Genomic DNA, 25,809 nt, shown 5'->3' on the forward strand with positions numbered 1-25,809 from the left:
GGAAAAATGTTGCCTGGTCTGATGAGTCTCGATTTCTGTTGAGACATTCAAATGGTAGAGTCAGAATTTGGCGTAAACAGAATGAGAACATGGATCCATCATGCCTTGTTACCACTGTGCAGGCTGGTGGTGGTGGTGTAATGGTGTGGGGATGTTTTCTTGGCACACTTTAGGCCCCTTAGTGCCAATTGGGCATCATTTAAATGCCACGGGCTACCTGAGCATTGTTTCTGACCATGTCCATTCCTTCATGACCACCATGTACCCATCCTCTGATGGCTACTTCCAGCAGGATAATGCACCATGTCACAAAGCTCGAATCATTTCAAATTGGTGTCTTGAACATGACAATGAGTTCACTGTACTAAAATGGCCCCCACAGTCACCAGATCTCAACCCAATAGAGCATCTTTGGGATGTGGTGGAATGGGAGCTTCGTGCCCTGGATGTGCATCCCACAAATCTCCGTCAACTGCAAGATGCTATCCTATCAATATGGGCCAACATTTCTAAAGAATGCTTTCAGCACCTTGTTGAATCAATGCCACGTAGAATTAAGGCAGTTCTGAAGGCGAAAGGGGGTCAAACACCGTATTAGTATGGTGCTCCTAATAATCCTTTAGGTGAGTGTAGGTTGTTGTGAGGCAGCACGGTGGCTCAGTGGTAGCGCAGCTGCCTCACAGTAAGGAGACCAGGGTTTGTGCCAACATCCTTCCTGTGTGGAGTCTGTGTGGGTTTCTTCTTTCAGTCCAAAGACCGCAAGTTAGGTGAACACTACGTTGGCTCTAGAACGTGGTCCTCCACTCTGGACTGGCACCCTGTCCAGGGTTTGTTCCTGCATTGTGCCCAATGCCAGCATGAACGGGCTCGATCAAAGCATGACTCTGGTCCGTATTAAGCTGCTTACAAAATGACATCATAGGTTGCAGTGTGTAGATTGATGGGCACTAATGGCAAATTTATCCAATTAAAATTGCACATATTTGTGTGCAGCCATACTCTAAAAGCAGGTAACGTGCACCTTATATTTTTATTAAATAAAGTTAAATTGAGTGCAACTTTCTGTTTTTTGGGGTCCTATGGGAGAACAAATGGAAAAAGGGCAAAAAAGGACTTCACACCTACTGTACTCTAAATTCTTGTTTAAGAGCCAGAATTACTTGCAGCCAGGATGAGAACATCAAGGGTTTTTAACATAAAGGCAAAGAAATAATCAGATTACACAAATATTTGAATTATCGAAATTCTTCCAAAACCTGGTATCATTATCATTTATTTTAAAACAAGGCCGTGCCACCCTAAGAAGCTGAAAGTTAAAAAGCGTAAAATGAGGAGGGCTGGAGGTTCTGGTTGTCCGAAAAGGGAGGCGGTTATGCAATGTTTGACATTCCTTCCTAAGGAAGCCTGGTTAACATTGCATATATCATCCAAAAGATGACAGCTCTTTCTTTATTTCTCAGGAAGATACGATCAGAATGCAGCAGGTTTAACTGAGACAGCAAAAAAAAAAAAAAAAAGAGGCCGATTATTTTAATCTTTCACAACATGCTCAGAGATGGCAGTTGGAGCTAATTTATAAAAGGAACCGTCTAAATAAAAAACAGGGTGAAGAATCTCAGCTTGCATTCCATCTTATGAGTAAATTGTTGATTTCAGCTTTTAACAACAGCGCCTGCAGATTGAGAAAAGAAGCTGTGACAAAACGTCAAGCGAGGTGAAATGCCTGTGAGTTGAATGGTGGCTACTGAGGGGTGACATTACTTTCGTTAATTCACAAATATTTCTGTGTCTTCAATGTTCAGGATCCCAAGGCATCATCACTGGCCCACTCTGCATTTTCCTACTTTGATGTTTTCATTTAAGGAAATGTCTGCCATGAGCATTTGGCCTAAGAAATGAGTTTGACAATTAGGAGGTGACAGAGTTGAACTACCCCACGGACCCCTGTCCTCTTATCATTACACCATTATTCAACCTCATTAACTAGACATTGCCATCATTATTCAAAAATAAGTAGGAGTTGAACGTAATGTAGAAGCCACCATTCCTCCAACTCCTACGTTAATTAAGAAAGTTTCTATGCTTTAAACAACCATTACAGCATTAGAACAATGATGGCCATTCCGCCCAACAAAGCTCGCCAGTCCTATCCACTTCATTCTTCCAAAAAAATATCAAATTGAGTTTAAAAGTCTCTAAAGTCCAACTGTCCACCATACTGCTTGGAATCCATATATCTATCGTTCTTTGTGTAAAGAAGAACTTCCCAATGCTTGTGTGAAATTTACCCTTAACAAGTTTCCAGCTGTGTCCCTATGTTCTTGATGAACTCATTTAAAGTCACCGTCTCGATCCACTGGACTAATTCCATTCATTATTTTAAACACATCACTCATGTCACCTCTTAATCTTCTTTTGCTTAAACTCTAGAGGCTCTGCTCTTTTAATATTTCCTCATAACTGTAGCCCTGAATCAGCCTAGTCGCTCTTCTCTGGACCTTTTCTAGTTCTGCTATGTCCTTTTTGTAGCCTGGAGACCAAAACTGCCCCCAGTACTCCAGATGAGGCATCACCAGTGTGTTATAAAGCTTGAGCAGAACCTCCTGTGACTTGTACTCCACACATCAAGGTGCTATATAACCTGACATTCTGTTTGAGAGGTGACATTGCATTTTTTAATTCACAGATACTTCTGTGTCTTCAATGTTCAGGATCCCAAGGCATCATCACTGACCCACTCTACTTTTCCTGCTTTGTTGTTTTCATTTAAGGAAATGTCTGCCATGATCATTTGGCTTGGGAAATGAGTCTGGGGGAACTAGGGGGTGACAGAGTTGAACTACCCCACGGACCCCTGTCTTCTTATCATTACAGCATTATTCAACCTCATTAACTAGACATCGCCATCATTATTCAAAAATAAGCAGGAGGTGAAGTACCCGCCGAACGTAATGAAGACGTCACCATTCCTCCTACTTCTACCTTAATTAAGAAAGTTTCTATGCTTTTTACAACCATTACAACATTAGAACAATGAAGGCCATTCCGCCAAACAAAGCTTGCCAGTCCTATCCACTTAATTCTTCCAAAAAAATATCAAGTTGAGTTTAAAAGTCTCTAAAGTCCAACTGTCCACCATACTGCTTGGACTCCATGTGTCTGTGGTTCTCTGTGTAAAGAAAAACTTCCTAATGTTTGTGAGAAATTTACCCTTAACAAGTTTCCAACTGTGCCCCCTGTGTTCCTGATGAACTCATTTTAAAATAACAGTCTTGGTCCACTGGACTAATTCCCTTCATAATTTTAAATATTTCAGTCAGGTCTCCTCTTAATCTTATTTTTCTTAATCTGTAAAGGCTCAGCTCTTTTAATCTTTCCTCATAACTCATTCCCTGCAGCCCTGGAATCAGCCCAGTTGCTTTTTTCTGGACCTTTTCTAGCGTTTCTATGACCTTTTTGTATCCTGGAGACCAAAACTGCACACCCAGTACTCCAGATGAGGCCTCACCAGTGTGTTATAAAGGTTGAGCAGAACATCCTGTGACTTGTACTCCACACATCAAGGCGCTATATAACCTGACATTCTGTTAGCCTCCTTAATGCCTTCTGAACACTGTCTGGCAGTTGATAGTTGGCAACCATCTGGAAATTACAATCTAGTTATGCTGTATTTTTAGTGAATTTATTTTTATTGTCCTGGTTACTTAGCAGATTATTTACCAATAAACACAAAAGTGGATAACACTGAAGTAGTTACTCTTTTCAGTGTCATTATCACTGGTGTCTCCTCTACCCAACATGAGTTCTCCCTATTCTAATACAATTAAAAAAGAAAACTGCAGAGGAAATGTCAGTCATTTTCTTACACACTTAGTCCTGAAGTGGGTCATCAAGCGGGTGCTAGAGGCCATCCCAGCTAGCACAGGGCACAAGGCAGGGACAAACCCTGAACAGGGTGCCCCAGAGAAAAGGTGAATGAAGAAATAGAAAAACTAAAGTAAGTATGTAAACATAGAGAAAGAAATACAAATACACTTCCCTCCATAATTGTTGGGACAAAGTTGCATTTTTCCTTGATTTCTGCTCCTCACTCAGTCTCTCAAGACCCCCAATCAGAGCCTCCATTGACTCCGTGAAGATCCCAGCATCGTTGGCAAAGTCAAGATCAGTGAATCTTTCTTCACCAACAGATCACCCACAGCTGCTGGACCCCAACACCCTGCCCAACACCCACCTCAAGCAAGCATTAAACAGAGTAGGGTCAGAACACACCCCTGACAGACCCCAGAATCAACTGGGAAAAACGCAGAGGTTCTGCCTCCACTCTGCACAGCACTCACAATACCAGTGTACAGGCCAGCCATGATATCCAGCAAACTCGAGGGGATCCCACGAAACGTCAGGATGTCCCACAGGGCAGCTCGATCAACTGAGTCAAATGCTTTACGAAAATCGAGAAAGGCTGCAAAGAAACTCTGCCGATATTCGTGTTTGCGTTCCATGAGAACCCTTAGTGCCAGGATGCGGTTGTTGGTAGACTTCTTAGACGTAAAACCAGACTGCTCCGGTCGCTGGTAGGTGAACAAGTGATTATGGATCTTATGAGGACGACCTTAGCAAGGACCTTACCTGGCACCAAGAGCGGTGTTATCCCCCTGTAGTTGCCCCAATCCAGGCAACTTCCCTTTCCAGAGACAGACAGACAGACAAGTCCCGTTTTCCAGTCAGTTGGGATGATTTTAGTCTCCCAAATGGAAGCAAAGATTGTTTGCAATGCCAGGAGGATAGGCTTACCACTAGCCTGGAGAAGGTCACCTCGGATACCACAGATCCCTACAGCCTTCACTACCCTCAGCTGGTTCACCACCTGTGCCATCTCAGTGAGACGGTGGGGTTCACAGCTAATTGGATATTCAGCCTCAAGAATCATAGACCCAGAGATATCGAATATCCTAGCCGGAGGATCAGCTTTGAACAACTGCCAGCCCGGCGGGTAACAACTGCAGTGTACACTGTAAAAAATGTCAGTAAATTTAACAGTACAAATACTGTAAATGGTGAAAGTAAAAGACCTTTTCTGAAAAAAGCAAAGTTAGCCAAGTTCTGTAAAATCAATATTTTTCTACCTTCAAAATATGCTAAATACCGTTTATTGATACATTACAGTTATACTGAAAAATCTGTTCATTTTACAGTGTAAAACTGTTAAATACATTTGGTCTTTTTATAACTTCACTTTAACTTAATCCTGATACTCTGTATGTTCATTTCTTCATAATAATTATTCACAGTGGCTCCAAAATCCGTACTGATCCCAACTCTCTGTTCTGTTTCTTTTTCCGGTTTCTTTGTGGTGGCGGCCTGCGCCACCACCACCTACTCAAAGCATCATGATGCACCAACATTTATGGACTGAAAGCCAGAAGTCTACGTGACCATCATCATCAGGTCCTTCCATGAAAACCCTAAATATAAAGAGGACTGTTTGACTTATGTTAGGTAGATTTCCCAGAGGGGACTGGGCGGTCTCTTGGTCTGGAACCCCTACAGATTTTATTTTTTCTCCAGCCTTTGGAGTTTTTTTTTTTGTTTTTTCTGTCCACCCTGGCCATCGGACCTTACTCTTATTCTATGTTAATTAATGTTGACTTATGTTTATTTTTTATTGTGTCTTCTATTTTTCTATTCATTTTGTAAAGCACTTTGAGCTACATTTTTTTGTATGAATATGTGCTATATAAATAAATGTTGATTGATTGATTGATTGATTGATTGAATAACGAAGGTAAACAACCGTAAAATGTAAAACGGTAAATCACTGTTTCAGTAAAACCGGTTACAATATTTGCATAAGGACACGCCCCTTTTTACAATATTGTTCCTGGTGAACCGCATACCTTTGAATAGCAGGGAAAAAAACTAAGTTAGCAGACTTATTTTTCCCCACGTTCTGAAGGTGTTTTGAGGTTATGGAAGCTGATTTATGATGGGTTGTATTCGATAAGTAGGACACCATATACCACAAAAGAAAACTTTACTTACCCACCAGACAGCGTGCCATAACTTCCTTAATCATTGAACTCTTTTTAATGTTTATAATTAAATGGTACGTGCTTGCCATTGGATGCTGTTACATTACTGATGCAAGTTGTGTACTGGGGTTTGACCCTGTCAATTCATATTGTTTATTGATTGTCATGTTTATTACACAATATGAATTTCTGGTGATGCTTAAACATTCCCTTATGTTGGAATTTGTTGCAAAGAACAAATAGTTTTTACTATGAAATTATACTGCAAATCTAAAAATATTGTCATCTTATTTATTATAGTAATTTTTTATTATTTTTTTTTAAATTATTTTTTATTATTTTTTCTCCAGCCGTCTGGAGTTTTTGTTTTTTCTGTCCCCCCTGGCCATTGGACCTTACTCTTATTCAATGTTAATTAATGTTGATTTATTTTGTTTTCTTATTGTGTCTTTTATTTTTCTATTCTTTATTATGTAAAGCACTTTGAGCTACTGTTTGTATGAAAATGTGCTATAGAAATAAATGTTTTTGTAAAATTTTGGCAACCCAGCTGCCAGTATTTTACCGTAAATGTAACATTTTTTTTTTAAGTGTACATTAGACCAAAAAAATATTGTGACCTTCTTTTTTACGGTAAAATTCAGGCGACCCCAGCTGCCAGTTTTTCACCATAAATTTAACATTATTTTTTTTACAGTGTATATATCAGGATGCCTCCTGGATGCCTCCCTGGTGAGGTGTTCCGGGCACATCTAACCGGGAGGAGGCCCCAGGGAAGACACAGGACACGCTGGCGGGACTATGTCTCTCTCCTGGCCTGGGAACGCCTTGGGATTCCCCTGGAAGAGCTAGAGGAAGTGGCTGGGGAGAGGAAAGTCTGGACATCTCTGCTCAAGCTGCTGCCCCCGTGACCCGATCTCGGATAAGCGGAAGAGGATGGATGGATGGATGGATATATATATATATACTGTATATATAGGGCTGTCAATTTCAAAATGTCACTCATGTCAGTATGTCTTTAATTGTGTGTTTAACCAGTGTAGCATGGTTCAGCAATGTCCAGCAGTCCCCTGTCAGTGTCACTGCTGCTCAGGCCGTAGAGACTTGTGCCTTTCATATCCAGAGTCCATGGTAGATGAAAGAATTGTCTCATGCAAAGGCAATGTGTAAGAATTGCCAGATCTCACTGAATGACATCTCTCAGCCCTGTATTAACATGTATTTAACATGGCCTTTTTATAACTTCACTTTAACTTAATACTGATACCCTGTATGTTCAATTCTTCATAATAATTATTCACAGTGGCTCCAAAATCCATACTGACCCCTACTCTCTCTTCTGTTTCTTTTTCCGGTTTCTTTGTGGTGGCGGCCTGCACCACCACCACCTACTCAAAGCATCATGATGCACCAACATTGATGGACTGAAAGCCAGAAGTCTACGTGACCATCATCATCAGGTCCTTCCATGAAAACCCTAAATACAAAGAGGACTGTTTGACTTATGTTAGGTAGATTGCCCAGAGGGGACTGGGCGGTCTCGTGGTCTGGAACCCCTACAGATTTTATTTTTTCTCCAGCCTTTGGAGTTTTTTTTTGTTTTTTCTGTCCACCCTGGCCATCGGACCTTACTCTTATTCTATGTTAATTAATGTTGACTTATGTTTATTTTTTATTGTGTCTTCTGTTTTTCTATTCGTTTTGTAAAGCACTTTGAGCTACATTTTTTTGTATGAATATGTGCTATATAAATAAATGTTGATTGATTGATTGATTGTATCCTCAAATTCTTCAAAGCGGTCCACAGTCTGAAGTGATCCAGTTTGAAATAAATTTCACTAGTTAATGCTTTATGATTGTTTTTCATTCATGGACATGTTCATTTTAACAGCAGCATCATGCATGTTTGGCTCTTAAATGATCAGCCAAGAACATTGCACTTCTGCAATATTTAAATTTGCCCACACTAAGTTTGCAAGTCTGCGAAAGTTGTAGGATGCCAAGGACTGTTGTAAGTTGAAGAAAGAGATCTGCGTGTCAACTTGCAAACCTGCAGTAGGTAAACGGCCATTATTCCAGATATTATGGTAACTTAGTGGATGCTTTCTTTCAGTTCTGCATCAACCCATTGCTAATATCATTTGTTCTTCTTTGACCATATTCACAGACACCAGCCATAATCAATAGATACAGCCATTTGTCATTTTTCACCTTCTGATAGAGGTACAATAGGGGGTTACATCCTTAGTAGAGGATAAAAAATCAAAAATAATATCGTAGTCATAATCATTGACCATGAGACAGTCTAAAATGACACACCACGCGCTTATGTTTGACGTTTTTCATGTTTAACCACCTGGGAGTGACTTTTAGTGGTTTAGGACCACCAGTAAAAAATCAAACATCAACAAAATGATCAGCATCCTCAAAATGGCACTCCACGTGCCTATAGTACTGGTTCTTATTTATTTATTTATCTATTTATTTTTTGAAGTTTGTGAAAATGAGTAACTTTGACCCCTTATCTCTTTCTCCCATTTGAGGGCAAACCTCTGGGACTGGTTGATATGGTATGCATAACTTGAAATCCTTCTGATCGTTTTCACTTAAGACACCTATTGGTTTACTCCTTATCATAAAAGTATAATTTCTTACACAAAATATGGTTCAAAAATTGCCTACAATTGAGGGGTTTTGAGGTCCAGAGGACCGAAAATAAGGAATGTCTTGCATAACCACATGTCAAGATAAGCAAACTGCATGTGGGGTTTCTCTCGTTCTGGAGAATGAGGAGTGACTGGGCCAAAAAATAAAAATAAAATTAAAAAACCTGAAGTGATTTCAAAGTTACTTTTTATAGAGTGAAAAAATGTCAAAATGTAACATTTTTCCTTTTCCTGGCTGTCACTGCATTCTCACTGCATGCTTTTCGAAGAAGGCTTTCTGATGTTTCTAATGCATTTCTATTCAGTGATAACTGATGGTTCCCTCCTCTCTGTCATTTGTTTGTTTCAGTGCTACTGCTGGTCATCTTGTGTTTTATTGTATTTCAATTCTATTATTTATGTTTATTGTATGCTTAAATGGAAAGCACTTTGGCTACATCATTACTGATGTTGTTTTAAATGTGCTGTATAAATAATTCTGCGGTGGGTTGGCACCCTGCCCAGGATTGGTTCCTGCCTTGTGCCCTGTGTTGGCTGGGATTGGCTCCAGCAGACCCCCGTGACCCTGTTGTTAGGATTCAACGGGTTGGAAAATGGATGTATAAATAAGTTGACATTGACATAAATGTTGAACATTTACTTAAAACCACAAGATGGCAGTAGTGACTCACTTTTTTCCTTTATTATTATTTTATTATTTCGGGTCACCCCGTGACCCTGTAGTTAGGATATAGCAAGTTGGATAACGGATGGAGGGATGGATTATATCATCTCAGCCAGGACAAGTGATGTGTGGGTTTGAAGTGACGAGTGAACTAACAAGCCACCATTTTAAAAATAAGTTCTTAAATATTATTTGTTTAGTTATGTGTTTGTTTGTTCCTCTGGTTGTATAAAAATCGAAACATCTGTCTTTATGCTCTCACAGTTTTCAGCCTTTATTGATATATTGATATAATTGGATGAAATTGATCTCATATCAATATTTGGGGAGCTTTTTAAAAGCATTTGCACTCTTTTGAGTGGTCACTTTTACTTGCTAAATGCTTTTGTTTGTTTGTTTCACTTTGGATCATCCAATATCAAACATGACAGAATCCATATCTATACATACAGTATAAAGGAAAGTTGGGATCTGAGAGACTGCGTTTGTGTGTTTGTGGAGGGATTGAGAGTTAAGGCGGGTGGTGGAGTCACGTGATCATCTCCCCTCCCATTCACCTCATTTCATTCACTTCATTTTGCTCCGAGCTGAGCTCCGCAGCTGACACAGTCTTGCTGTTCTTTTTCCTTAGTATTTAGTCCTCTCTCCTTTACTGATTTACTGTTTACTAGACGCAGTACTTACTGAATAGTATTTTTTCCTTTAGTGTTTCTACTTAGTGTTTCTTAATATTTAGTAGACACGGTGTTGCGGTTTACTGTTACTTTCTACTTCGTTTTTGTACTTTAGTGTTTAGTAGACTTTTACTATGTCTCATTTACTGTTGCTTTTTACTGTTGTTCCCGGCGGTGTTGCCGTTTTTCCCGTTTCTATTTTTTTATGTAGCATGTTCACCAATTAATCATAGAGAAAATTTATATATTTTTGCTCCAGAAGGACAAACCAAAAATGTTGTATATAAAGAAGATCTATAAGTCGCATGTAGATACATAATTATTCCAACTACAGCGACTGCAGCGAAGCACACGAGGTCTGCTAGTACTGTATAAGATTTTATGCCCCAATAACCTTGCCTTTTGCTTTTGAAATATATTTACAATATAATTTGTTATGGGTGGTGCGGTGGTAGCACTGCTGCCTCACAGTTAGGAGACCCGGGTTCACTTCCCGGGTCCTCCCTGTGTGGAGTCTGCATGGGTTTCCTCCCACAGTCCAAAGACATGCAGGTTAGGTGCATTGGCGATCCTAAATTGTCCCGTGTGTGTGTCCTGCAGTGGGTTGGCACCCTGCCTGAGATTGGTTCCTGCCTTGTGCCCTGTGTTGGCTGAGATTGGCTCCCGTGACCCTGTGATTGGATTCAATGGGTTGGAAAATGGATGGATGGATATTTTGTTATTGCCTTTATTTATTACAATTTTTCTTTTTAAATACATATTATTTATTTTTTAACATGTACCTAAAAAACCAGTGAGAGTGCTGGGCCTACTTTACGGCCTTCAAAGAATCAAGTACAGGTGGGCATCAGTGTCGATGTTCAGGATCAAAAACGGATAAATAGTTTAAACTCTTTTAAAGAGCGCTATACATAGAAAATGCTAGAGATTACAAATCTGCAAGTTTAGATAACATTTATGCTTTTTTTATAGATTAATAATTTTGTGTAAGTATTATTGAATGGCAAAGCAGTCATTTTACTGTGTTCATCATTGGGGGTAGCTCCATAATAATGTCACCGTGCTGCTGCACTGACAGTCTGAGGAGATCGTTCCTTTCCCACACTATGCGACTCTTCAATTCCACCCAGTGGGGTAAACGTTAACATTATACAAAGTTATCGCCTGTCTGTTATACCTTCATTGTTATCACTCTTTAATTTAATATTCTTTATCAGTATGCTGCTGTTGGAGTATGTGAATTTCCCTTTGGGATTAATAAAGTATTATCTATCTATCTATCTATCTATCTATCTATCTATCTATCTATCTATCTATCTATCTATTATGTAGTGCCTTACTCTCTATCTATCTATCTATCTATCTATCTATCTATCTATCTATCTATCTATCTATCTATCTATCTATCTATCTATCTATCTATCTATCTATCTAATAAACATATAGAAAAAAGCAAGGATCCTACTCTGATTTTAGCAGCAACAAACATTGTCACACAAAACTAGTGAGAAGTCCTTGTGGACGTTTAACTTCATTTGGTTATCAGGGCACTTCCTCTTTTTTCCTTGTGACAGTGAAGAGGTTACCCAAAATATTCAGTTTGTCCACTCCAATCTCATTCACCTTATCGGCCTTACCACTACCAAGCTTTTTAATCACCGTTGTGGCATCAACCACTAAGACAAATCCAACCTCAAGCAGTGCTTCTAAGGCCAGGTTTATACTTCACGTGATATGAAGCGTGCTCCAGCGGACGCTCCTGCTACACAAGTGTTGTACTGTTTATACTTGCAAGGGTACTTAACACAAATTTGGAGGAATCCACCAGGTGGCAGTGCTAGATATCATCATTGTGAGAACAGGTTCGGCTTCACTGTGTTGTGAATTGCCTGGAACAGCCATTAAATTCTGATGACACCTTACCGCAATATCTCCGAAAAGGGTGTTTAATGATTAAATCCATCAATCCAGGGATGTGTCCATTCCAGCTAGTATTGGGCATGAGGCAGAAACAATCCTTATACAGGGCCTCAGCTCATCGCAAGGTGAATACAAGCACTCGCATACACTGGCGTCATTTTAGTGTCACCAAAGGAAGGAAACTGGAGCCCACTGTGGAAACCCAGCAGGAAAACATGCAAACTCAAGGCAGGGAATACCAGCGACGTGACTCCCTGCGAGGCAGCAGTGCTACCGTTCTGCCACCGTCACCCCCATGTTTGTAGTTATTAACAGTACAGTATTCATTATTTAAACAAAATTAACAATTTATCTGTAAAATGTAACATACATACTTTAATGCATTTCATCATAAAAGTGATATGAAGTATAAATCTAAGGATTTTAAATGTGCAGAGAGTTGGAATATCATACATTTATTGTGTTCTGTGTAGTGATCTATTGCTGTTTGCCGCTGCTGTCAGGACCGGAGGAAGCCCTAGAAAAAAAGACAGCACAGAAGACTGTATGTGAGACTTTTAAAATGAATTGTGTCATTATGATCAGGAATATGCGACGCTTGAATAAAAAAGCACCACGAATGCATCTGTATGTTGGCATTTTGCTTCACCACATTGAACCATTCATTAAACATCGAAGCGCACACATCGATCCCGTAGGATGCTCAAAGTGGCTTTCTGTCACATGCAGATAGCAACCAGAGACTCTGACGTCACATTCCAACTTTTATCACACTGCGCCCCCAACTTTTTGCTGGTACTGCAACTCACGCTAATTTCTGAGAATGTGCTCAGAGGACACATCGAATGAACATGTGGAGGCCAAGATGCGTGTGCATAAGTGTTCTGAGCGTGAAGTATAACTGAGCCCTAAAACTACCTCCTTAGATTAAGGTGTATCCACTAGATTTGAAAGTTTCTCAAAGTGCTTCCTCCACCTCTTAATGCTTCCAACTGAGTTCAGCCCTACCCTACTCTACCTTTTCTGATTCATTACATGATTTGAGGACTTGGAGAACTTTTTGAGGACATCTGACAGTTATTCAGTACTGTCTCATCAAAGTCCAGCAATGCGTAGCTCTTGTCCTCAACCATTATTGCAGCTGCTGCCTATTCGGCCTGCCGATACCCCTCAGTCAAATCCAGAGATCACACTGCTAACATTACAAGAAAGACCTCGACCCTCAATCTGACAGCTTATCCGACAGGTCCTAGGGTTACAATCATGACAGGTACCACAGACCTTCTGGCCTCAACTTCTTGTAGCTTCTTCCAGTGTTGAAGGCTGCAATATGGTCTATTCCAGGGTTCTCAAACTCGAGTCCTGGAGGGTCAAAGTGGCTGCAGGTTTTCATTCTATTCCTTTTCTTTATTAGTTAACTGTTTTTTGCTGCTAATTAACTTCTTTTGCCTTAATTGTAATTAACTTGACTTAGGCTTCTTTTAACTCTTTGAGGGCTGAATATTTTCTCCAAAAAACTCAGTTTTCTGAAAAGCACACAAAACAATCGTCCATCCATCCATTATCCAACCCGCTATATCCTAACTACAGGGTGACGGGGGTCTGCAGGAGCCAATCCCAGCTAACACAGGGCACAAGGCAGGAAACAAACTCTGGGCAGGGCGTCAGCCCACCACAGACAAAGCAATCATTTCACACATAAATCAACATAAAACATCTGTTGCTACATGCTGCGGCTGCTGTTGGCGCATGTTTGGCATCTCTGGTGGCAGTGTCTACTCAACGTTCAGCAGAAATGCACAGTGTGCTGGCTGCCTGGCTGTCTTTGCACTGCAGGTTGGTGGCGATGGTGGCGGTGTGAAGCAATCTGGTTTGTACCTCTTGTCATCATAAGTATTGGTCCTCCCAGGCGAACACTGCTGTAGGAGCATCAGCTACAGGAACGTGTTCAGCACCCCAATCAGCCGATGCTGGTACCTCACTTTCATTTTCAATATCCATCTCCAGATCACTTGCATCAAACTTGCTGTCTGACAAATCAGAGTCCTATTCAACGAAATTATGTGAAATGTCTGCGGAGTATTTTGCTTTGCACTGTGGTATATGGCCAGCTTTTCACCCCAGCCTATACCCCCAGGCCGCCAGATGGAGCCCTCCCTGCAGTATGGAGGTGCCCCGAAGACCAGCAGGGAATCATGGAAACCACAGGGGCCGCAAGAGGGTGCTGCAGGGAGGACCGAAGAATCATTTGTGCCCTATAACCCGGAAGTGCGTCATAGGAAGAGCGACAACAGAAGTGACGTTCTTCCGGGGTGAAGAAAAGGACTTGTACCTGACCCGGAAGTGATAAAGAATCATATGAACTTGGGATTGGGAACACGTCCGGGTCAGGGTGTGTAAAAGGACTGTGGGAGCTCCCAGACGGCGAGCTGAACTGGGTGCAAGGGTGGCAACGTGTCTGGGAGTGGAGGAATTGTTTATTAGTGATTATTGTGTAATTTTAATGAGTATAGTGGAGGAGAGGATGCTTTGTGCACTGTGGCTTATGAATAAAGTCATATTTTGGACTTTTATCTGGTGTCTGGAGTCTTGGACAGGGGTTCAAGGGAGTGATACTGCATCCTATCTGTCACAGCACATTCGCTTTGATCTCTCGCCAGATGTCGATGCCATTTTAGAGGTTGTTTGCTCTTCACTGCTCACACACACATAGGGAATCGAGGTTAAATCAGCAAAGCTATGTAACTTTCCTCCTAGCAAAGAGAGTCAAACTAAAACATAAGGGCGAGTTTCGCCACAGTTTACAGCTGATTATTGTCCTCTACCCCTGAATTTGTTGATATCAGCTCTGAAAGAGTTAATTATAATTGTCTTGTTCTTGAAGACTGTGGTGGGCTGGTGGTCTGCCCAGGGTTTGTTTCCTGTCTTGTGCCTATGTTGGCTGGGATTGGCTCCAGCAGACCCCCCTGACCCTGTAGTTAGGATATAGCAGGTTGGATAATGGATCGATGGATGCTCTTGAAGACAGACCCCTTAATTGTTTCTTTTTCCTTAATTAACAGCTGTGAAGGACAGCCGGGTCCCATGCCCGGCAGGGACGCCCCTGCTGGTTATGTTCCGGGGGAACCGCCATGGGCAGTTCATACCTCCCCCGGGATGCTTGGTGGCAGCCACCATGGCTGACAATGATTCCCCAGCCACCTGCAGGGCTCCGTGGGAGATGGAGTCCTGCACAGCCGGATGGCCGCTAGGGGGAGCTGCATGAACTCAGCAGCCTGGCTGGATGAGCCCCACCCAGACGTGCAATTAGGACCAAGTGGTCAAGCACCTGGAACACTTCCGGGTGGGTTATAAAGATGGCCAGACACCACCACTCAAGGAGCCAGAGTCGGGAGGAGGAGTGGTGGTAAAGGAGAAGAGAGTGTTTGCTGTAATTGTGCTTTTGGGACTGTGTTGGGCTGTGTGGCACGGGGAAGATGTGTCCCACAGCTGAAGAATTAATAAAGCCTTTGTGTTAATTTTGTATGTGCCACTGCGTCAGTCTGTACCGGGTTGGGCGCTTATACTGTATAGCACCTTATTAAACAGCCAAAGAATAATGAGATGCAAAATGAGCCAAAACATGACCAGTAAACTGTGACCATCACACAATATCTGAAAATAAAGAAATATGAAGGTCTCTGGAATGTTGATCTGCTCAGGTCCACAAAAAATTTGACCAGAGCTCTTAGAAAAGAGAAGATCGACAATTTCAGAAATGTCTGCTATTGCACAATGAGAGCAGCAACAAGCCATATTTAAATTTGCCCAAACTAAGTTTGCCAGTTTGGAATTAAAGAACGGGTTTAATGAACAACAAGACTCGGCGCCTAATTAAGCAACTGCTTGGAGTGAAATTGGTTGAAGTTTGAGGCCCTGATTTAGTTGGTCTTCTGTTGGCTCCCTCACTTCACATTTCATTTCTGTTTGGGTGCCATTGAAGGAAAGAAATGAAGCAATTCAAAGGAACAACCCTTAAAAAAACAAATCAATTACAATGAATTCAAAAGAAGTTAATTAGCAGCAAAAACAGATCACTAATTAAGAAAAGGGTTAGAATGAAAACCAGCAGCCACTGGGGCCCTCCAGGACTGGAGTTGGGGACCCCTGCTTTATAATGTGTCTTAAGATGGTGTGTTCTATTGAGTAAGCTTCATAAAATAAAAGGAAAAATCACATGGACTAAAAGAGATTGAGAACAAGACAAAAGCAATTTTATTTAACCGATTTATTCACACTGTCACATAAGTTACCACATCAGCAAGAAACCACTCTGTTTTAGTTGCAGTAATTTTCCAAGTCATACAAGGAGCAGGGAGTGTCGCAGCATTGTTCAACGATTCCTCGTTTTGCTTTGGCCTGGCCTTGTTGTTGTTTAAATGGAAAATCGTCCATTTCCATCTCTGATCCAGTCTTTCCAGAAAGCAAACCTAATGAAAGGAAACATTCAAAAAGTGACCATTCTGATCTGGATTAAATATAGACAAGTACAGCTCTGCTCGCATATTTGAAAAGCTCTTTAATGAACAGACTGAAGTTACAGTCGGGTCCTCTAGGGGACACAATCGGGAGTGGTCTCTCCTCGACTCTCTCAGATATGGGGATGGATATTTGAGGAGTAAACCGCAAGACAATGATTTTTATATTATGTACATCAAAGAATCATCAACAACAAATCAAATGAATATACTAAATAATTATCACATTATAAAAGTAAAGTTGAATAAATCAGACTCTGCAGCTGCATGAATAAAAGGTAAAGTACCACTTCCGCTTAGCAGAAATAGCCCAAAAGTTGATAGATATCCTAATTTTGTACCTGATACTTTTATGCAAAATTTGGTTGAATGAAGTGAAAGTGTGCATTTACATACAGATATAATTCCAGTGAAAATGGTATTTTTGGACTCAGCGAGGTCTAAAATGTCAAGATTTAACAAAATCTCAAAATAGAATTTTTGGAGGAGTCCAATACTTTCAATATACTTTGTATATGAGAGAGTCAGGGAGGTCTAAAACGTTGAGATTCATCAAACTCTAGACATCAAATTTTTGGATTAATACAATACTTTCTCTACACTTTGTATATGAGAAAGCTAAAAGGGAAGGTTTCATTACAGATAAATGTAATAACAAAGAAAAGGTACAGGACTTTGGAAGCAAAAAATACAATAAATTAGACACTACAGCAAAATAAAAAGACTGTTCACATCTCCTCCTGTCTACACCTTCTTCCTAACTTCCTTATTTCACTTTCCTCCTCTTCCTCCTCCTTCTGCCAGGTAAACTCTCATCGACTCTCCACCAGATGCTAAGCTACCCAGAGCAATGGCCACTGGCTACCTTTATGTCACATCCTTGGAGTACTACTGGGGTCACTTCTTCTCTCCTTTGAATAAGTTCTGGACCAGTCATAACCCTACTGAACCTCTGGGTTGGCCTGCCCAGAACTCCCTTAGACACAGGGTTGGCAGATGTGCAGTTTACAAGTCAAATTGGGCTATTTACATATATAGTGCCTTTCATGATAGATAGATAGATAGATAGATAGATAGATAGATAGATAGATAGATAGATAGATAGATAGATGTGAAAGGCACTATATGATAGATAGATAGATAAGGTGTCATCAGAATTTAATGGCTGTTCCAAGCAATTCACAACACAGTGAAGTCGAACCTGTTCTCACAATGATGATATCTCGCACTGCCACCTGGTGGATTCCTCCAAATTTGTGTTAAGTACCCGTGCAAGTATAAACAGTACAACACTTGTGTAGCAGGAGCATCCGCTGGAGCACGCTTCATATCACGTGAAGTATAAACCTGGCCTTAGAAGCACTGCTTGGGGTTGGATTTGTCTTAGTGGTTGATGCCACAACAGTGATTAAAAAGCTTGGTAGTGGTAAGGCTGATAAGGTGAATGAGATTGGAGTGGACAAACTGAATATTTTGGGTAACCTCTTCACTGTCACAAGGAAAGAAGAGGAAGTGCCCTGATAACCAAATGAAGTTAAACGTCCACAAGGACTTCTCACTAGTTTTGTGTGACAATGTTTGTTGCTGCTAAAATCAGAGCAGGACCCTTGCTTTTTTCTATATGTTTATTAGATAGATAGATAGATAGATAGATAGATAGATAGATAGATAGATAGATAGATAGATAGATAGATAGATAGATAGATAGATAGATAGATAGATAGATAGATAGAGAGTAAGGCACTATATAATAGATAGATAGATAGCGTTTTAATGCTACATTATAATGGTCTTCCTTGTTAATTAATCAGATTTCCCACCTTTCATTTGGATGATGTCCTTTGGAAAAATAAAATCTGCGATATGGCAGAATGGAAATACCAGCTGCTACTAACACTGTGTGACAGATTTGTCAGTCAAATGCAAAGGTCAGTCAAAAAGTTCACAGAATTATGATAAAGCGGGAGAGTGAGAGATCAGATTAGGCGCACATTGTTGTGGAAGGGAGCGCAGCATGTCTGTAGACCAGTTACAACAGGTCTGGACTGGTTTTCGGTGTGTAGTATTGTTTTAATTACCGTATGACTTAGAGGTGTGCCTAGTCATTCAGCGCAATGTCGCACTTTGAACAATGTGTTAACATCAAGTTCATGTACAAATTTGGGAACTCAGCTTCAGATATGCTAGCGGCACTGCACTTTTTAATAATAATGACACCATGATTATCAGAAGGTCATAATGAACACACAGAGTGATGTTAAGCTTCTAGTGTTTTAGTGCACCTGTCTGATTGGAACTATGCCATCAATGGGGTACTTGGGCTGTGTTGAGCTCACGGCTACTATGATTTCTAAAACTGACCAGATGTCACTGTTTTTGCAGCTTCAGATCTTTTTCCAGCACAATCATGAAGAAGCCTCAATGGGCTTTGTGCGCCCATCACTAATACAGGGTGGTACAGGGAAATGAGAAATTTTGGAATTAGGTGTTGGTGACCCTGGGACGTCGGCAGTTGTTTGGGACCAATGCCACCTCGTTTAGAGCCCCTTGCCATTAACTATAGTGGAGCAGTGGAGTAGTGCGCACCGAGTGCTCACTGTGAAAGCCTCTTAGAAGAATGGCGATAGTGTGGACTGCTGCGTAAAGTGAATTACAACATCATTACCAGTTAGGATGTCATGATTGTGTCCTGTCTGGTCATCCGATTACAACATGGGTGCGTAATTTCGAAGAAACAGGTTCAGCCATAAAAAAAGAAGTCCCCAGGTGGAGCCACTTCTCACACTGCCCCGACATTCGATGGCAGCTATTGAACGTTTGTAGAGAAGGCACATTATTTCACACAACGGCGACATTCCATTGCCTCTGAGATCCCCAGATCTCACTGTTTGTGAATTTTTTTTCCATCTTAAAAGCCAAGTGTACCACACATGTCCTGCAATTACTGCTGAACTAAAAAGGAGGACTGAAGAGGAAATCGCTGGCATTCTTCTTGACATGTTACGTTAAGCAATGCAGAATTTCCAAAACAGGCTGTCAGAATGTGTACGGAGAAAAAGGACAACACTTTCGTGATGTTTTCTTCAAAACATAAAATGGAATATTGATTACCATCATTAATTGCATATCCTGTACAATACATTTTATCATTAAATGTATTATGTACTGTAAGGTGTTTATTCGTGCATTGAACATCAATTGAAAATTTCCCGTTTCCCTGCGCTACCCTGTACTACTGAGGATTATTCTGCCGGAAACCAAATTCCAAAGCTTGGAAAACAGCGACATCTAGTGGTTTAAGAAATCATAGCAGCCACGACTTCGACAAGGCCGAAGCACACACACAAGACCTTGTTAATTGCACGGTTTCAGTCGGACAGGTGCACTAACAGATCAAGAAAACTCCTTGTGTTCATTTTGAACTTATGATAATCATGTTGTTTACTAAATGCTGGAATAAATGCACATTAGCATGGGTGAGAACTTCCAGTTATTAAATGTGTTGCCCTAAAGATGTTATTTATTGTCACTACATCATTATGAATATTGTAGCACCATCCCAGTGCTCACCTGCACTCCATATTTAATTTAATATTACCTCTTTATAAAACACAGCCAGTAGTTTTGCATTCCTTTTTATAGACATGTTGGACAAGGCTAAGCTTTAAAGCAGTTTGGATGTTCCTGATGCTTCAGTCGTGATCGTAAAGCATCAACATGATGTTTCGAAGCTATGTGCCTAATCAAAGCGATACAACCTGTATGTGTCAAATGTCCCATCCCTACTAACAAGCCATAAAATTAAATAAGATCTGTTTTTGACGGGGACTAGCTTCTATTTTACCAATCAGATTGATAATCTGCCGCCACTACGGCCCTCCAGGATCCCTGAATTAGTCTATCAGTTAGCCAAATCTCTAATTGCAAAACATGCTTTCCTAAAAATGGTCTGATTATATGAGGAGATCATAGATAACGTCAAGCTGGCACAAGACTGGAGACCTCATCTGGGGAGGGACAGCTTGATGTTTCTCTTACCGAAGCTTGATTCAGTGTCTCTCTTCATTTTGCTAGGAATATAGAAGAAACCTCGGTCTCCACAAACTAAGTAAAGTGCTTCCACCAGATGAGAGCCACAAAGGTGCCGGTTAGCGGCTGCATTGGCAGCCTGTGGGGAAGAGAGGACGAGACAGGCAAGCAGGAAGAAGACTTGAAGAAAGGCCATGGCAAAGGTGTCCAGGTGTGCTGCAGAAACGAGAATGAGAGAATGAAAAAAATATTAGATCCATCTGTTTGACTTGTGTTATAAAGTTAAGAAACACAAATATTATTTTCAGAAATGAACAGCTAGTGATGTAAAGTAAACCTGGAGTATAGGCAATAAACTGGCACTCGGAAGGTTGCCAGTTCGAATCCTGTAAATGCCAAAAGGGACTTTGCTCTGTTGGGCCCTTGAGCAAGGCCCTTAACCTGCAATTGCTGAGCTCTTTGAGTAGTTAGAAAAGCGCTATATAAATGCCAATAATAATTATTATTATTATTATAAACATTTCAGTCAATACACATCATTCTTAGGATTGGGGACTCCGTGTCCCACTCAGTCGGCAGCACTGCACTCCTTTTTATTGCATGATACTAATGAGACCAAGGAGGGGTTAACTAACAGTTATGTTAAGTTGTAGTTTTTATTTCTCTCTGTGTGGTGCTGAAGTGTCACCCGTTGCACGGCTGCACTTGGATTGCCATGTGGTGTGTGCGGCAGGGTGCTGTAATCAGTGCATGCTCCAAGCCTCCTCCTCTGTGTCGATGCCATCATGCCTTTAACACTCAATACCCACTCCAGTTTGCCAATGATTGTTCCGCTAAAGCTGACACCTGATCAAATCCATGTCTATGAAGTTCTGGTTGGTCTGCTCTTGGCATCGTCCAAAAACCAAGGCATGATTACATCAGATAGATCAGCCCAGAATAAGAAAGTGTGGGGTAGATGCACACTATGTTAATTAATGTTGTCTTGTTTTAATTCTTACTTTGTCTTTTATTTTTATTTTCTTCATTATGTAAAGCACTTTGAGCTACATTATTTGTATGAAAATGTGTTATATAAGTAAATGTTGTTGTTGTAGATTGGGGTGCCCGCCAAGGTTGGTTTAAGCATTTTGACACTTGCTGCCAGGACATACTCTAAGCTCCTCACAAAACTAATAATTCATTCATTTATATCATGTTTTGCTAGCTACTCAAAGTGCTTTACAAAGACAGAGAGAAGCCATTTCCACCTGGAGGATGTGACATCAGCAATTCCTACCTGAATGTCTGCTCAGTGCACATTAGCTATTAGATGGTGAAAAACATCAGAAATTTGACAAGCGAGATGAGACCATTCAGCCCATCAAGCCTGTTTGTTTAGCAAATAGCTAAGCTGTCCCCAATATCTCTCTGAGATTCTTCTTAAAGGTTGTCAGGGTTTCTGCTTCATCTACAAGTCTTAGTAGTTTGCTCCAAATTCCCACAACTCTTTGTGTAAAGAAGTGCTTCCTGACTTCATTCAATTCACTTCCCCATAATTTCTGTAGGGCCCACAATGTTTCTGATGCTTATGTATGTTTCTGTTTTGCTATCAAAATAGGGACCCCAGCGTACAGCTTTATCTGGGGGCCTATGAAGCTGTTAAGACAGCCCTGTAGTGATGCCCTTAAGTACGAGATTCACCATAGAAAGAATTATACTGGGTTTACTTTATCAATGCGTGTGAGAATTGCAAAGACCTGGATTAGGTCTTCACGCGGTCTCCTGGATAAAAAACAAGATGCAGGCCTTTAATGGCCTCTTGGGCACAGCCATCAGCAGTGTGTCTGTCTGCAGAGAGAGTGTCGACCTCATCGAGAGGTTTATTTACCTTGGCAGTGACATCCATGTCTCTGGTGACTCTTTCTACGAAGTCACTAGACGGATTGGGAGAGCATGGGGAGATCATGAAGTTACTGGAAAGGGGTGTGTGATGCTCCTGATTTCTACGCAAAAAGATGAAGGTCCAAGTCTTTAGAGTCCTGGTGCTCCCTGATTTGCTATATGGTTGTAAGACATGGACGCTCTCCAGTGACCTGAGATGAAGACTGGACTCCTTCAGTACTGTGTCTCTTTGGAGAATCCTTGTATATCGCTGGTTTGACTTTGTGTTTCTCACAGAGTCCCGAATGAGGCACATTATCTGCATTGTGAGGGAGCGTCAGTTATGGCACTACGGCCATGTGGCGTGTTTCCCCATGGGTGCTCTGGCTCACGGGACCCTCATTCTTGAGGACCCAAGTGGCTGGAACAGGCAAAGGGTACACCCATATAACACCTGGCTGCAGCAGATAGAGGGTCATTTCCAGAGGGTGGGACTGGACCACGTGTCTGCCTGAGGAGTTGCCAACCAGGATCCTGAGCTGTTTCATCGTGTGGTGGGTGCAGCAATGCACTGTAGCAGTCCATGCTCCCCAACCTGACCTGACCTGCAGTCTCCTCTGCTCGAGACTAAACAGTTTAATTCTCTGTGTTTATCACAGTAGGACATGTCCTGAAGTCCTGGGAAACACTTGGCTGCTCTCCTCTGCACAGCTTCAAGTGCTGCTATGCCTTTCTTGTATTGTGGTGACCAGAACTGCACACAACACACCAGATGTGGTCTCACTATTGTATTATATAGTTTGAGTACAAGGTCCCTTCATTTATATTCAACAGTATTTACGATGATATAAGCAAACATTTCATTTGCCTTTTTAATCAATTCTGTACATTACTTAGATAATGAAAAAAGGTTGTATCACCATAAACCCCTAAATCCTTTTCAAAGGTTGCTTCCTGTAGGACCGTGTCTCTCATCTTGTATTATAATTAACTGTCCTTTTTCTCATACATCAAGCTGCATTTTCAAAGTGTTTGCCCAGTTCTGAAGCTTATCCAACACTTTCAGAATTGTTTTTACGGTCATCTCAGTGTCTGCCATTCCTACAATTTTAGCACAATCTGCAAATTTGGGAAGTTTACTAACTATATTGGAATCTACTGTATGGCATTAGTACAAATCTGGAAAAAGTGACAATCCAAGGACAGACTCGTGAGATGCTCCACTGATGTCTTCACTCCACATGGAGCAATGTCCTCTTATCTGAACTCTTTTTGCCCAGCTGGTTAACCACCTTGAGATCGAGTTCTGCAGGTTACTTCAGATGACTACATCATTTAGTATGAGAATTAATCTTTGTGAGAAACAGCCAGTTAGAGACAGGGGATGATAAAGGGATCAGAATAGATACGGTGGTGATGACAGATTTAGCCAAGACATCAGGGTAGACCCTAATCTTTTCAGATGTTGCCCTGGGGTCTTTCATGATCACAGAGAGTCAGGATGTCGTTTCTACATCTCATCTGAAGAACAGCACCATTTTTTCTGTTCTGTGTCCCCTGTCACTGCACTGTGGCCCCTTGCTGGCCTCACCAACACCTCGTCTAGTAGCAACCCAAGCTTTTGTGGTTGGTCTCAAATCCAGGTACATGCAAGGTGCAAACATATTTAGTTTTGGGTGGATTACCTATTCCGGAGTGCAGGTGCACTTGGATGGTATCCCATCCATCCACCAATTTTCCAAACTCACTTTTCCTATCCCAGCAAGCACTGTGTCTAAGACTAGAACAATCTTTGAACTGGTGGCAGTCCATCGCAAGGTAAACACACACTAGAGACAATTTAGCAATGGCAATCCACCTAACCTTGCAAGTCAGACTGTGGGAGGAAACCGAGGCACCCAGAGAAAAGCCACATGGACATGGGGGAAAACATGCAAACTTCATGTGATCAAGATGCAAAACCCCAATCTCTTTGTTGCGAGCCACTACAACCACACCATTGTGCCATCTGGCTTCCCACAACCATGTAATTGAAATGACAGCCATGCATTATCAAACTCACTTAAAGCAGTTTAGTGTTGAAGTGGGGCAGCACCTAGCCTGGCCTGGCAGTAGATGGCAGCAGAGTATTCAGCACCACTACTTCACAACTCTCAAAACTTGTCTAAATACCCAATTTGCATGTTTTGCCAGGGTCCACTAAAGATGTGTTTTAACTTAACTGATGACCCTAAATCAGCTACTGACTGTGTGTACAATTGTACCCTGCAATGGACTGGTATTCCATGTATTCTTCTACTTCCTGCCTTGCTAATATTGCTTGCCCTGTGCTTATAATGGGAAATGCTTTTAAGAGAATTGCTTACTAAATCCACTGCCTCCAAAAAAACATTTCAGAATTTCTTTTTATTATACTGCTTATCAATTAATTACCAGCTATTTTTTTTCTCAAGCCTTAATTGATCTATAATATTCATAAACGTAGAGCTTCTTGCAGAAGCTGAGAACGTACCCATTAAAGGTATTGTGATGTTTTGCTTGTTTGAGTTTTAGGGTTGTCTGAGTTTTCTCACATGCAGTTCTTGACTACTTTTAGTAATTAAACATTTTGTAAATGAAACGATCGCCAGTAATTAACCCAACATTTTCTGTCTCTTTGTTCCTACAAGCGCATATTTGCACCACAGCGGCTGCTCGTCTGACTGGCCCGTTTGACTGATTTACTTACCCACAGGTCAGGATCTTTGGTCGAAGTGCCAGCGCGTTTTCGCTGTTAGTGGTTTATATCGGTCAGTGGAATTCCTGCTTAAACATCACCATTGTTAGCTACTGTTTGCATTTTGCGAGTGCTAGACAGTGCGAGAAGTGCTCTCGTAGGACATACTTGCAGATGTGTATTGCTTCGTGTTTTTCCCCTAATTTTCCATTTTCACGTTGTGTTGTGTTGCTTGTTTTAATTATTTTAACCCGGAGGAGTCATGTCGACTTTTACTAGAGGAAGAAAAATAACAAATAAGTACAGAGCATCCCATCTGCTTGAACTCCTGAAGACAACTTAGCGAGACTTCTTCGGTGATTGGCTAAAAGAACGAATGGGTGGGGCTGCGCGTTAAAGCGGCAAAAACGGTAGGAATTTATAGCCTGAATATGCAGCACTAGCGGCGTCTACTTAGCCATGAAGTCTGATTTATTTTCTTCCGTAATGAATATTCTGTCTCCTACTGTCAAAGTTCTGATTTAGAATCCCTGCCGGGACAATGGTCGCAGTTTGGACTGTGTGCCTTTGGCCGTCGCATCCTTTGCGGAGATTCTCCGGTTAGGTCACAAATATCAAAGCCTCGCCCCTTGGATTATTTAAATTTGACTTTTGATGGACTGGGCTGGTTTCCTACTTGCATAAGATATTGTTTGAGAAGGCACTGAATGTTCGTGTCCGTCTGTTCC

At 41.2% G+C, this 25,809-nt stretch overlaps 1 protein-coding gene across 1 annotated transcript; it reads right to left on the reverse strand.

Annotated features, from left to right (window-relative positions):
- Positions 1-16,273: 16,273 nt before the first annotated feature.
- Positions 16,274-25,401, reverse strand: ins (preproinsulin). The gene is made up of 3 exons (XM_039740135.1): positions 25,094-25,401; positions 20,512-20,718; positions 16,274-16,425 (listed from the first exon to the last, which is right to left on the reverse strand). Exons 2-3 carry the CDS (start codon positions 20,696-20,698, stop codon positions 16,274-16,276), a joined length of 339 nt encoding a protein of 112 aa, XP_039596069.1. The 5' UTR covers positions 20,699-20,718; positions 25,094-25,401.
- Positions 25,402-25,809: the final 408 nt, after the last annotated feature.

This window comes from Polypterus senegalus, chromosome 1 (genome assembly GCF_016835505.1).
Source record: "Polypterus senegalus isolate Bchr_013 chromosome 1, ASM1683550v1, whole genome shotgun sequence".
Lineage (NCBI taxonomy): Eukaryota > Metazoa > Chordata > Cladistia > Polypteriformes > Polypteridae > Polypterus > Polypterus senegalus.

Bases quoted from the DNA above. Each gene is read 5' to 3' on its own strand.
- ins (XM_039740135.1), bottom strand. From the start codon at position 20,698: ATGGCCTTTCTTCAAGTCTTCTTCCTGCTTGCCTGTCTCGTCCTCTCT. The intron at 16,426-20,511 runs GTAAGAGAAACA...TCCTTTCATTAG, and splicing joins AGACACTGAATCAAGCTTCG to GTTTGCTTTCTGGAAAGACT.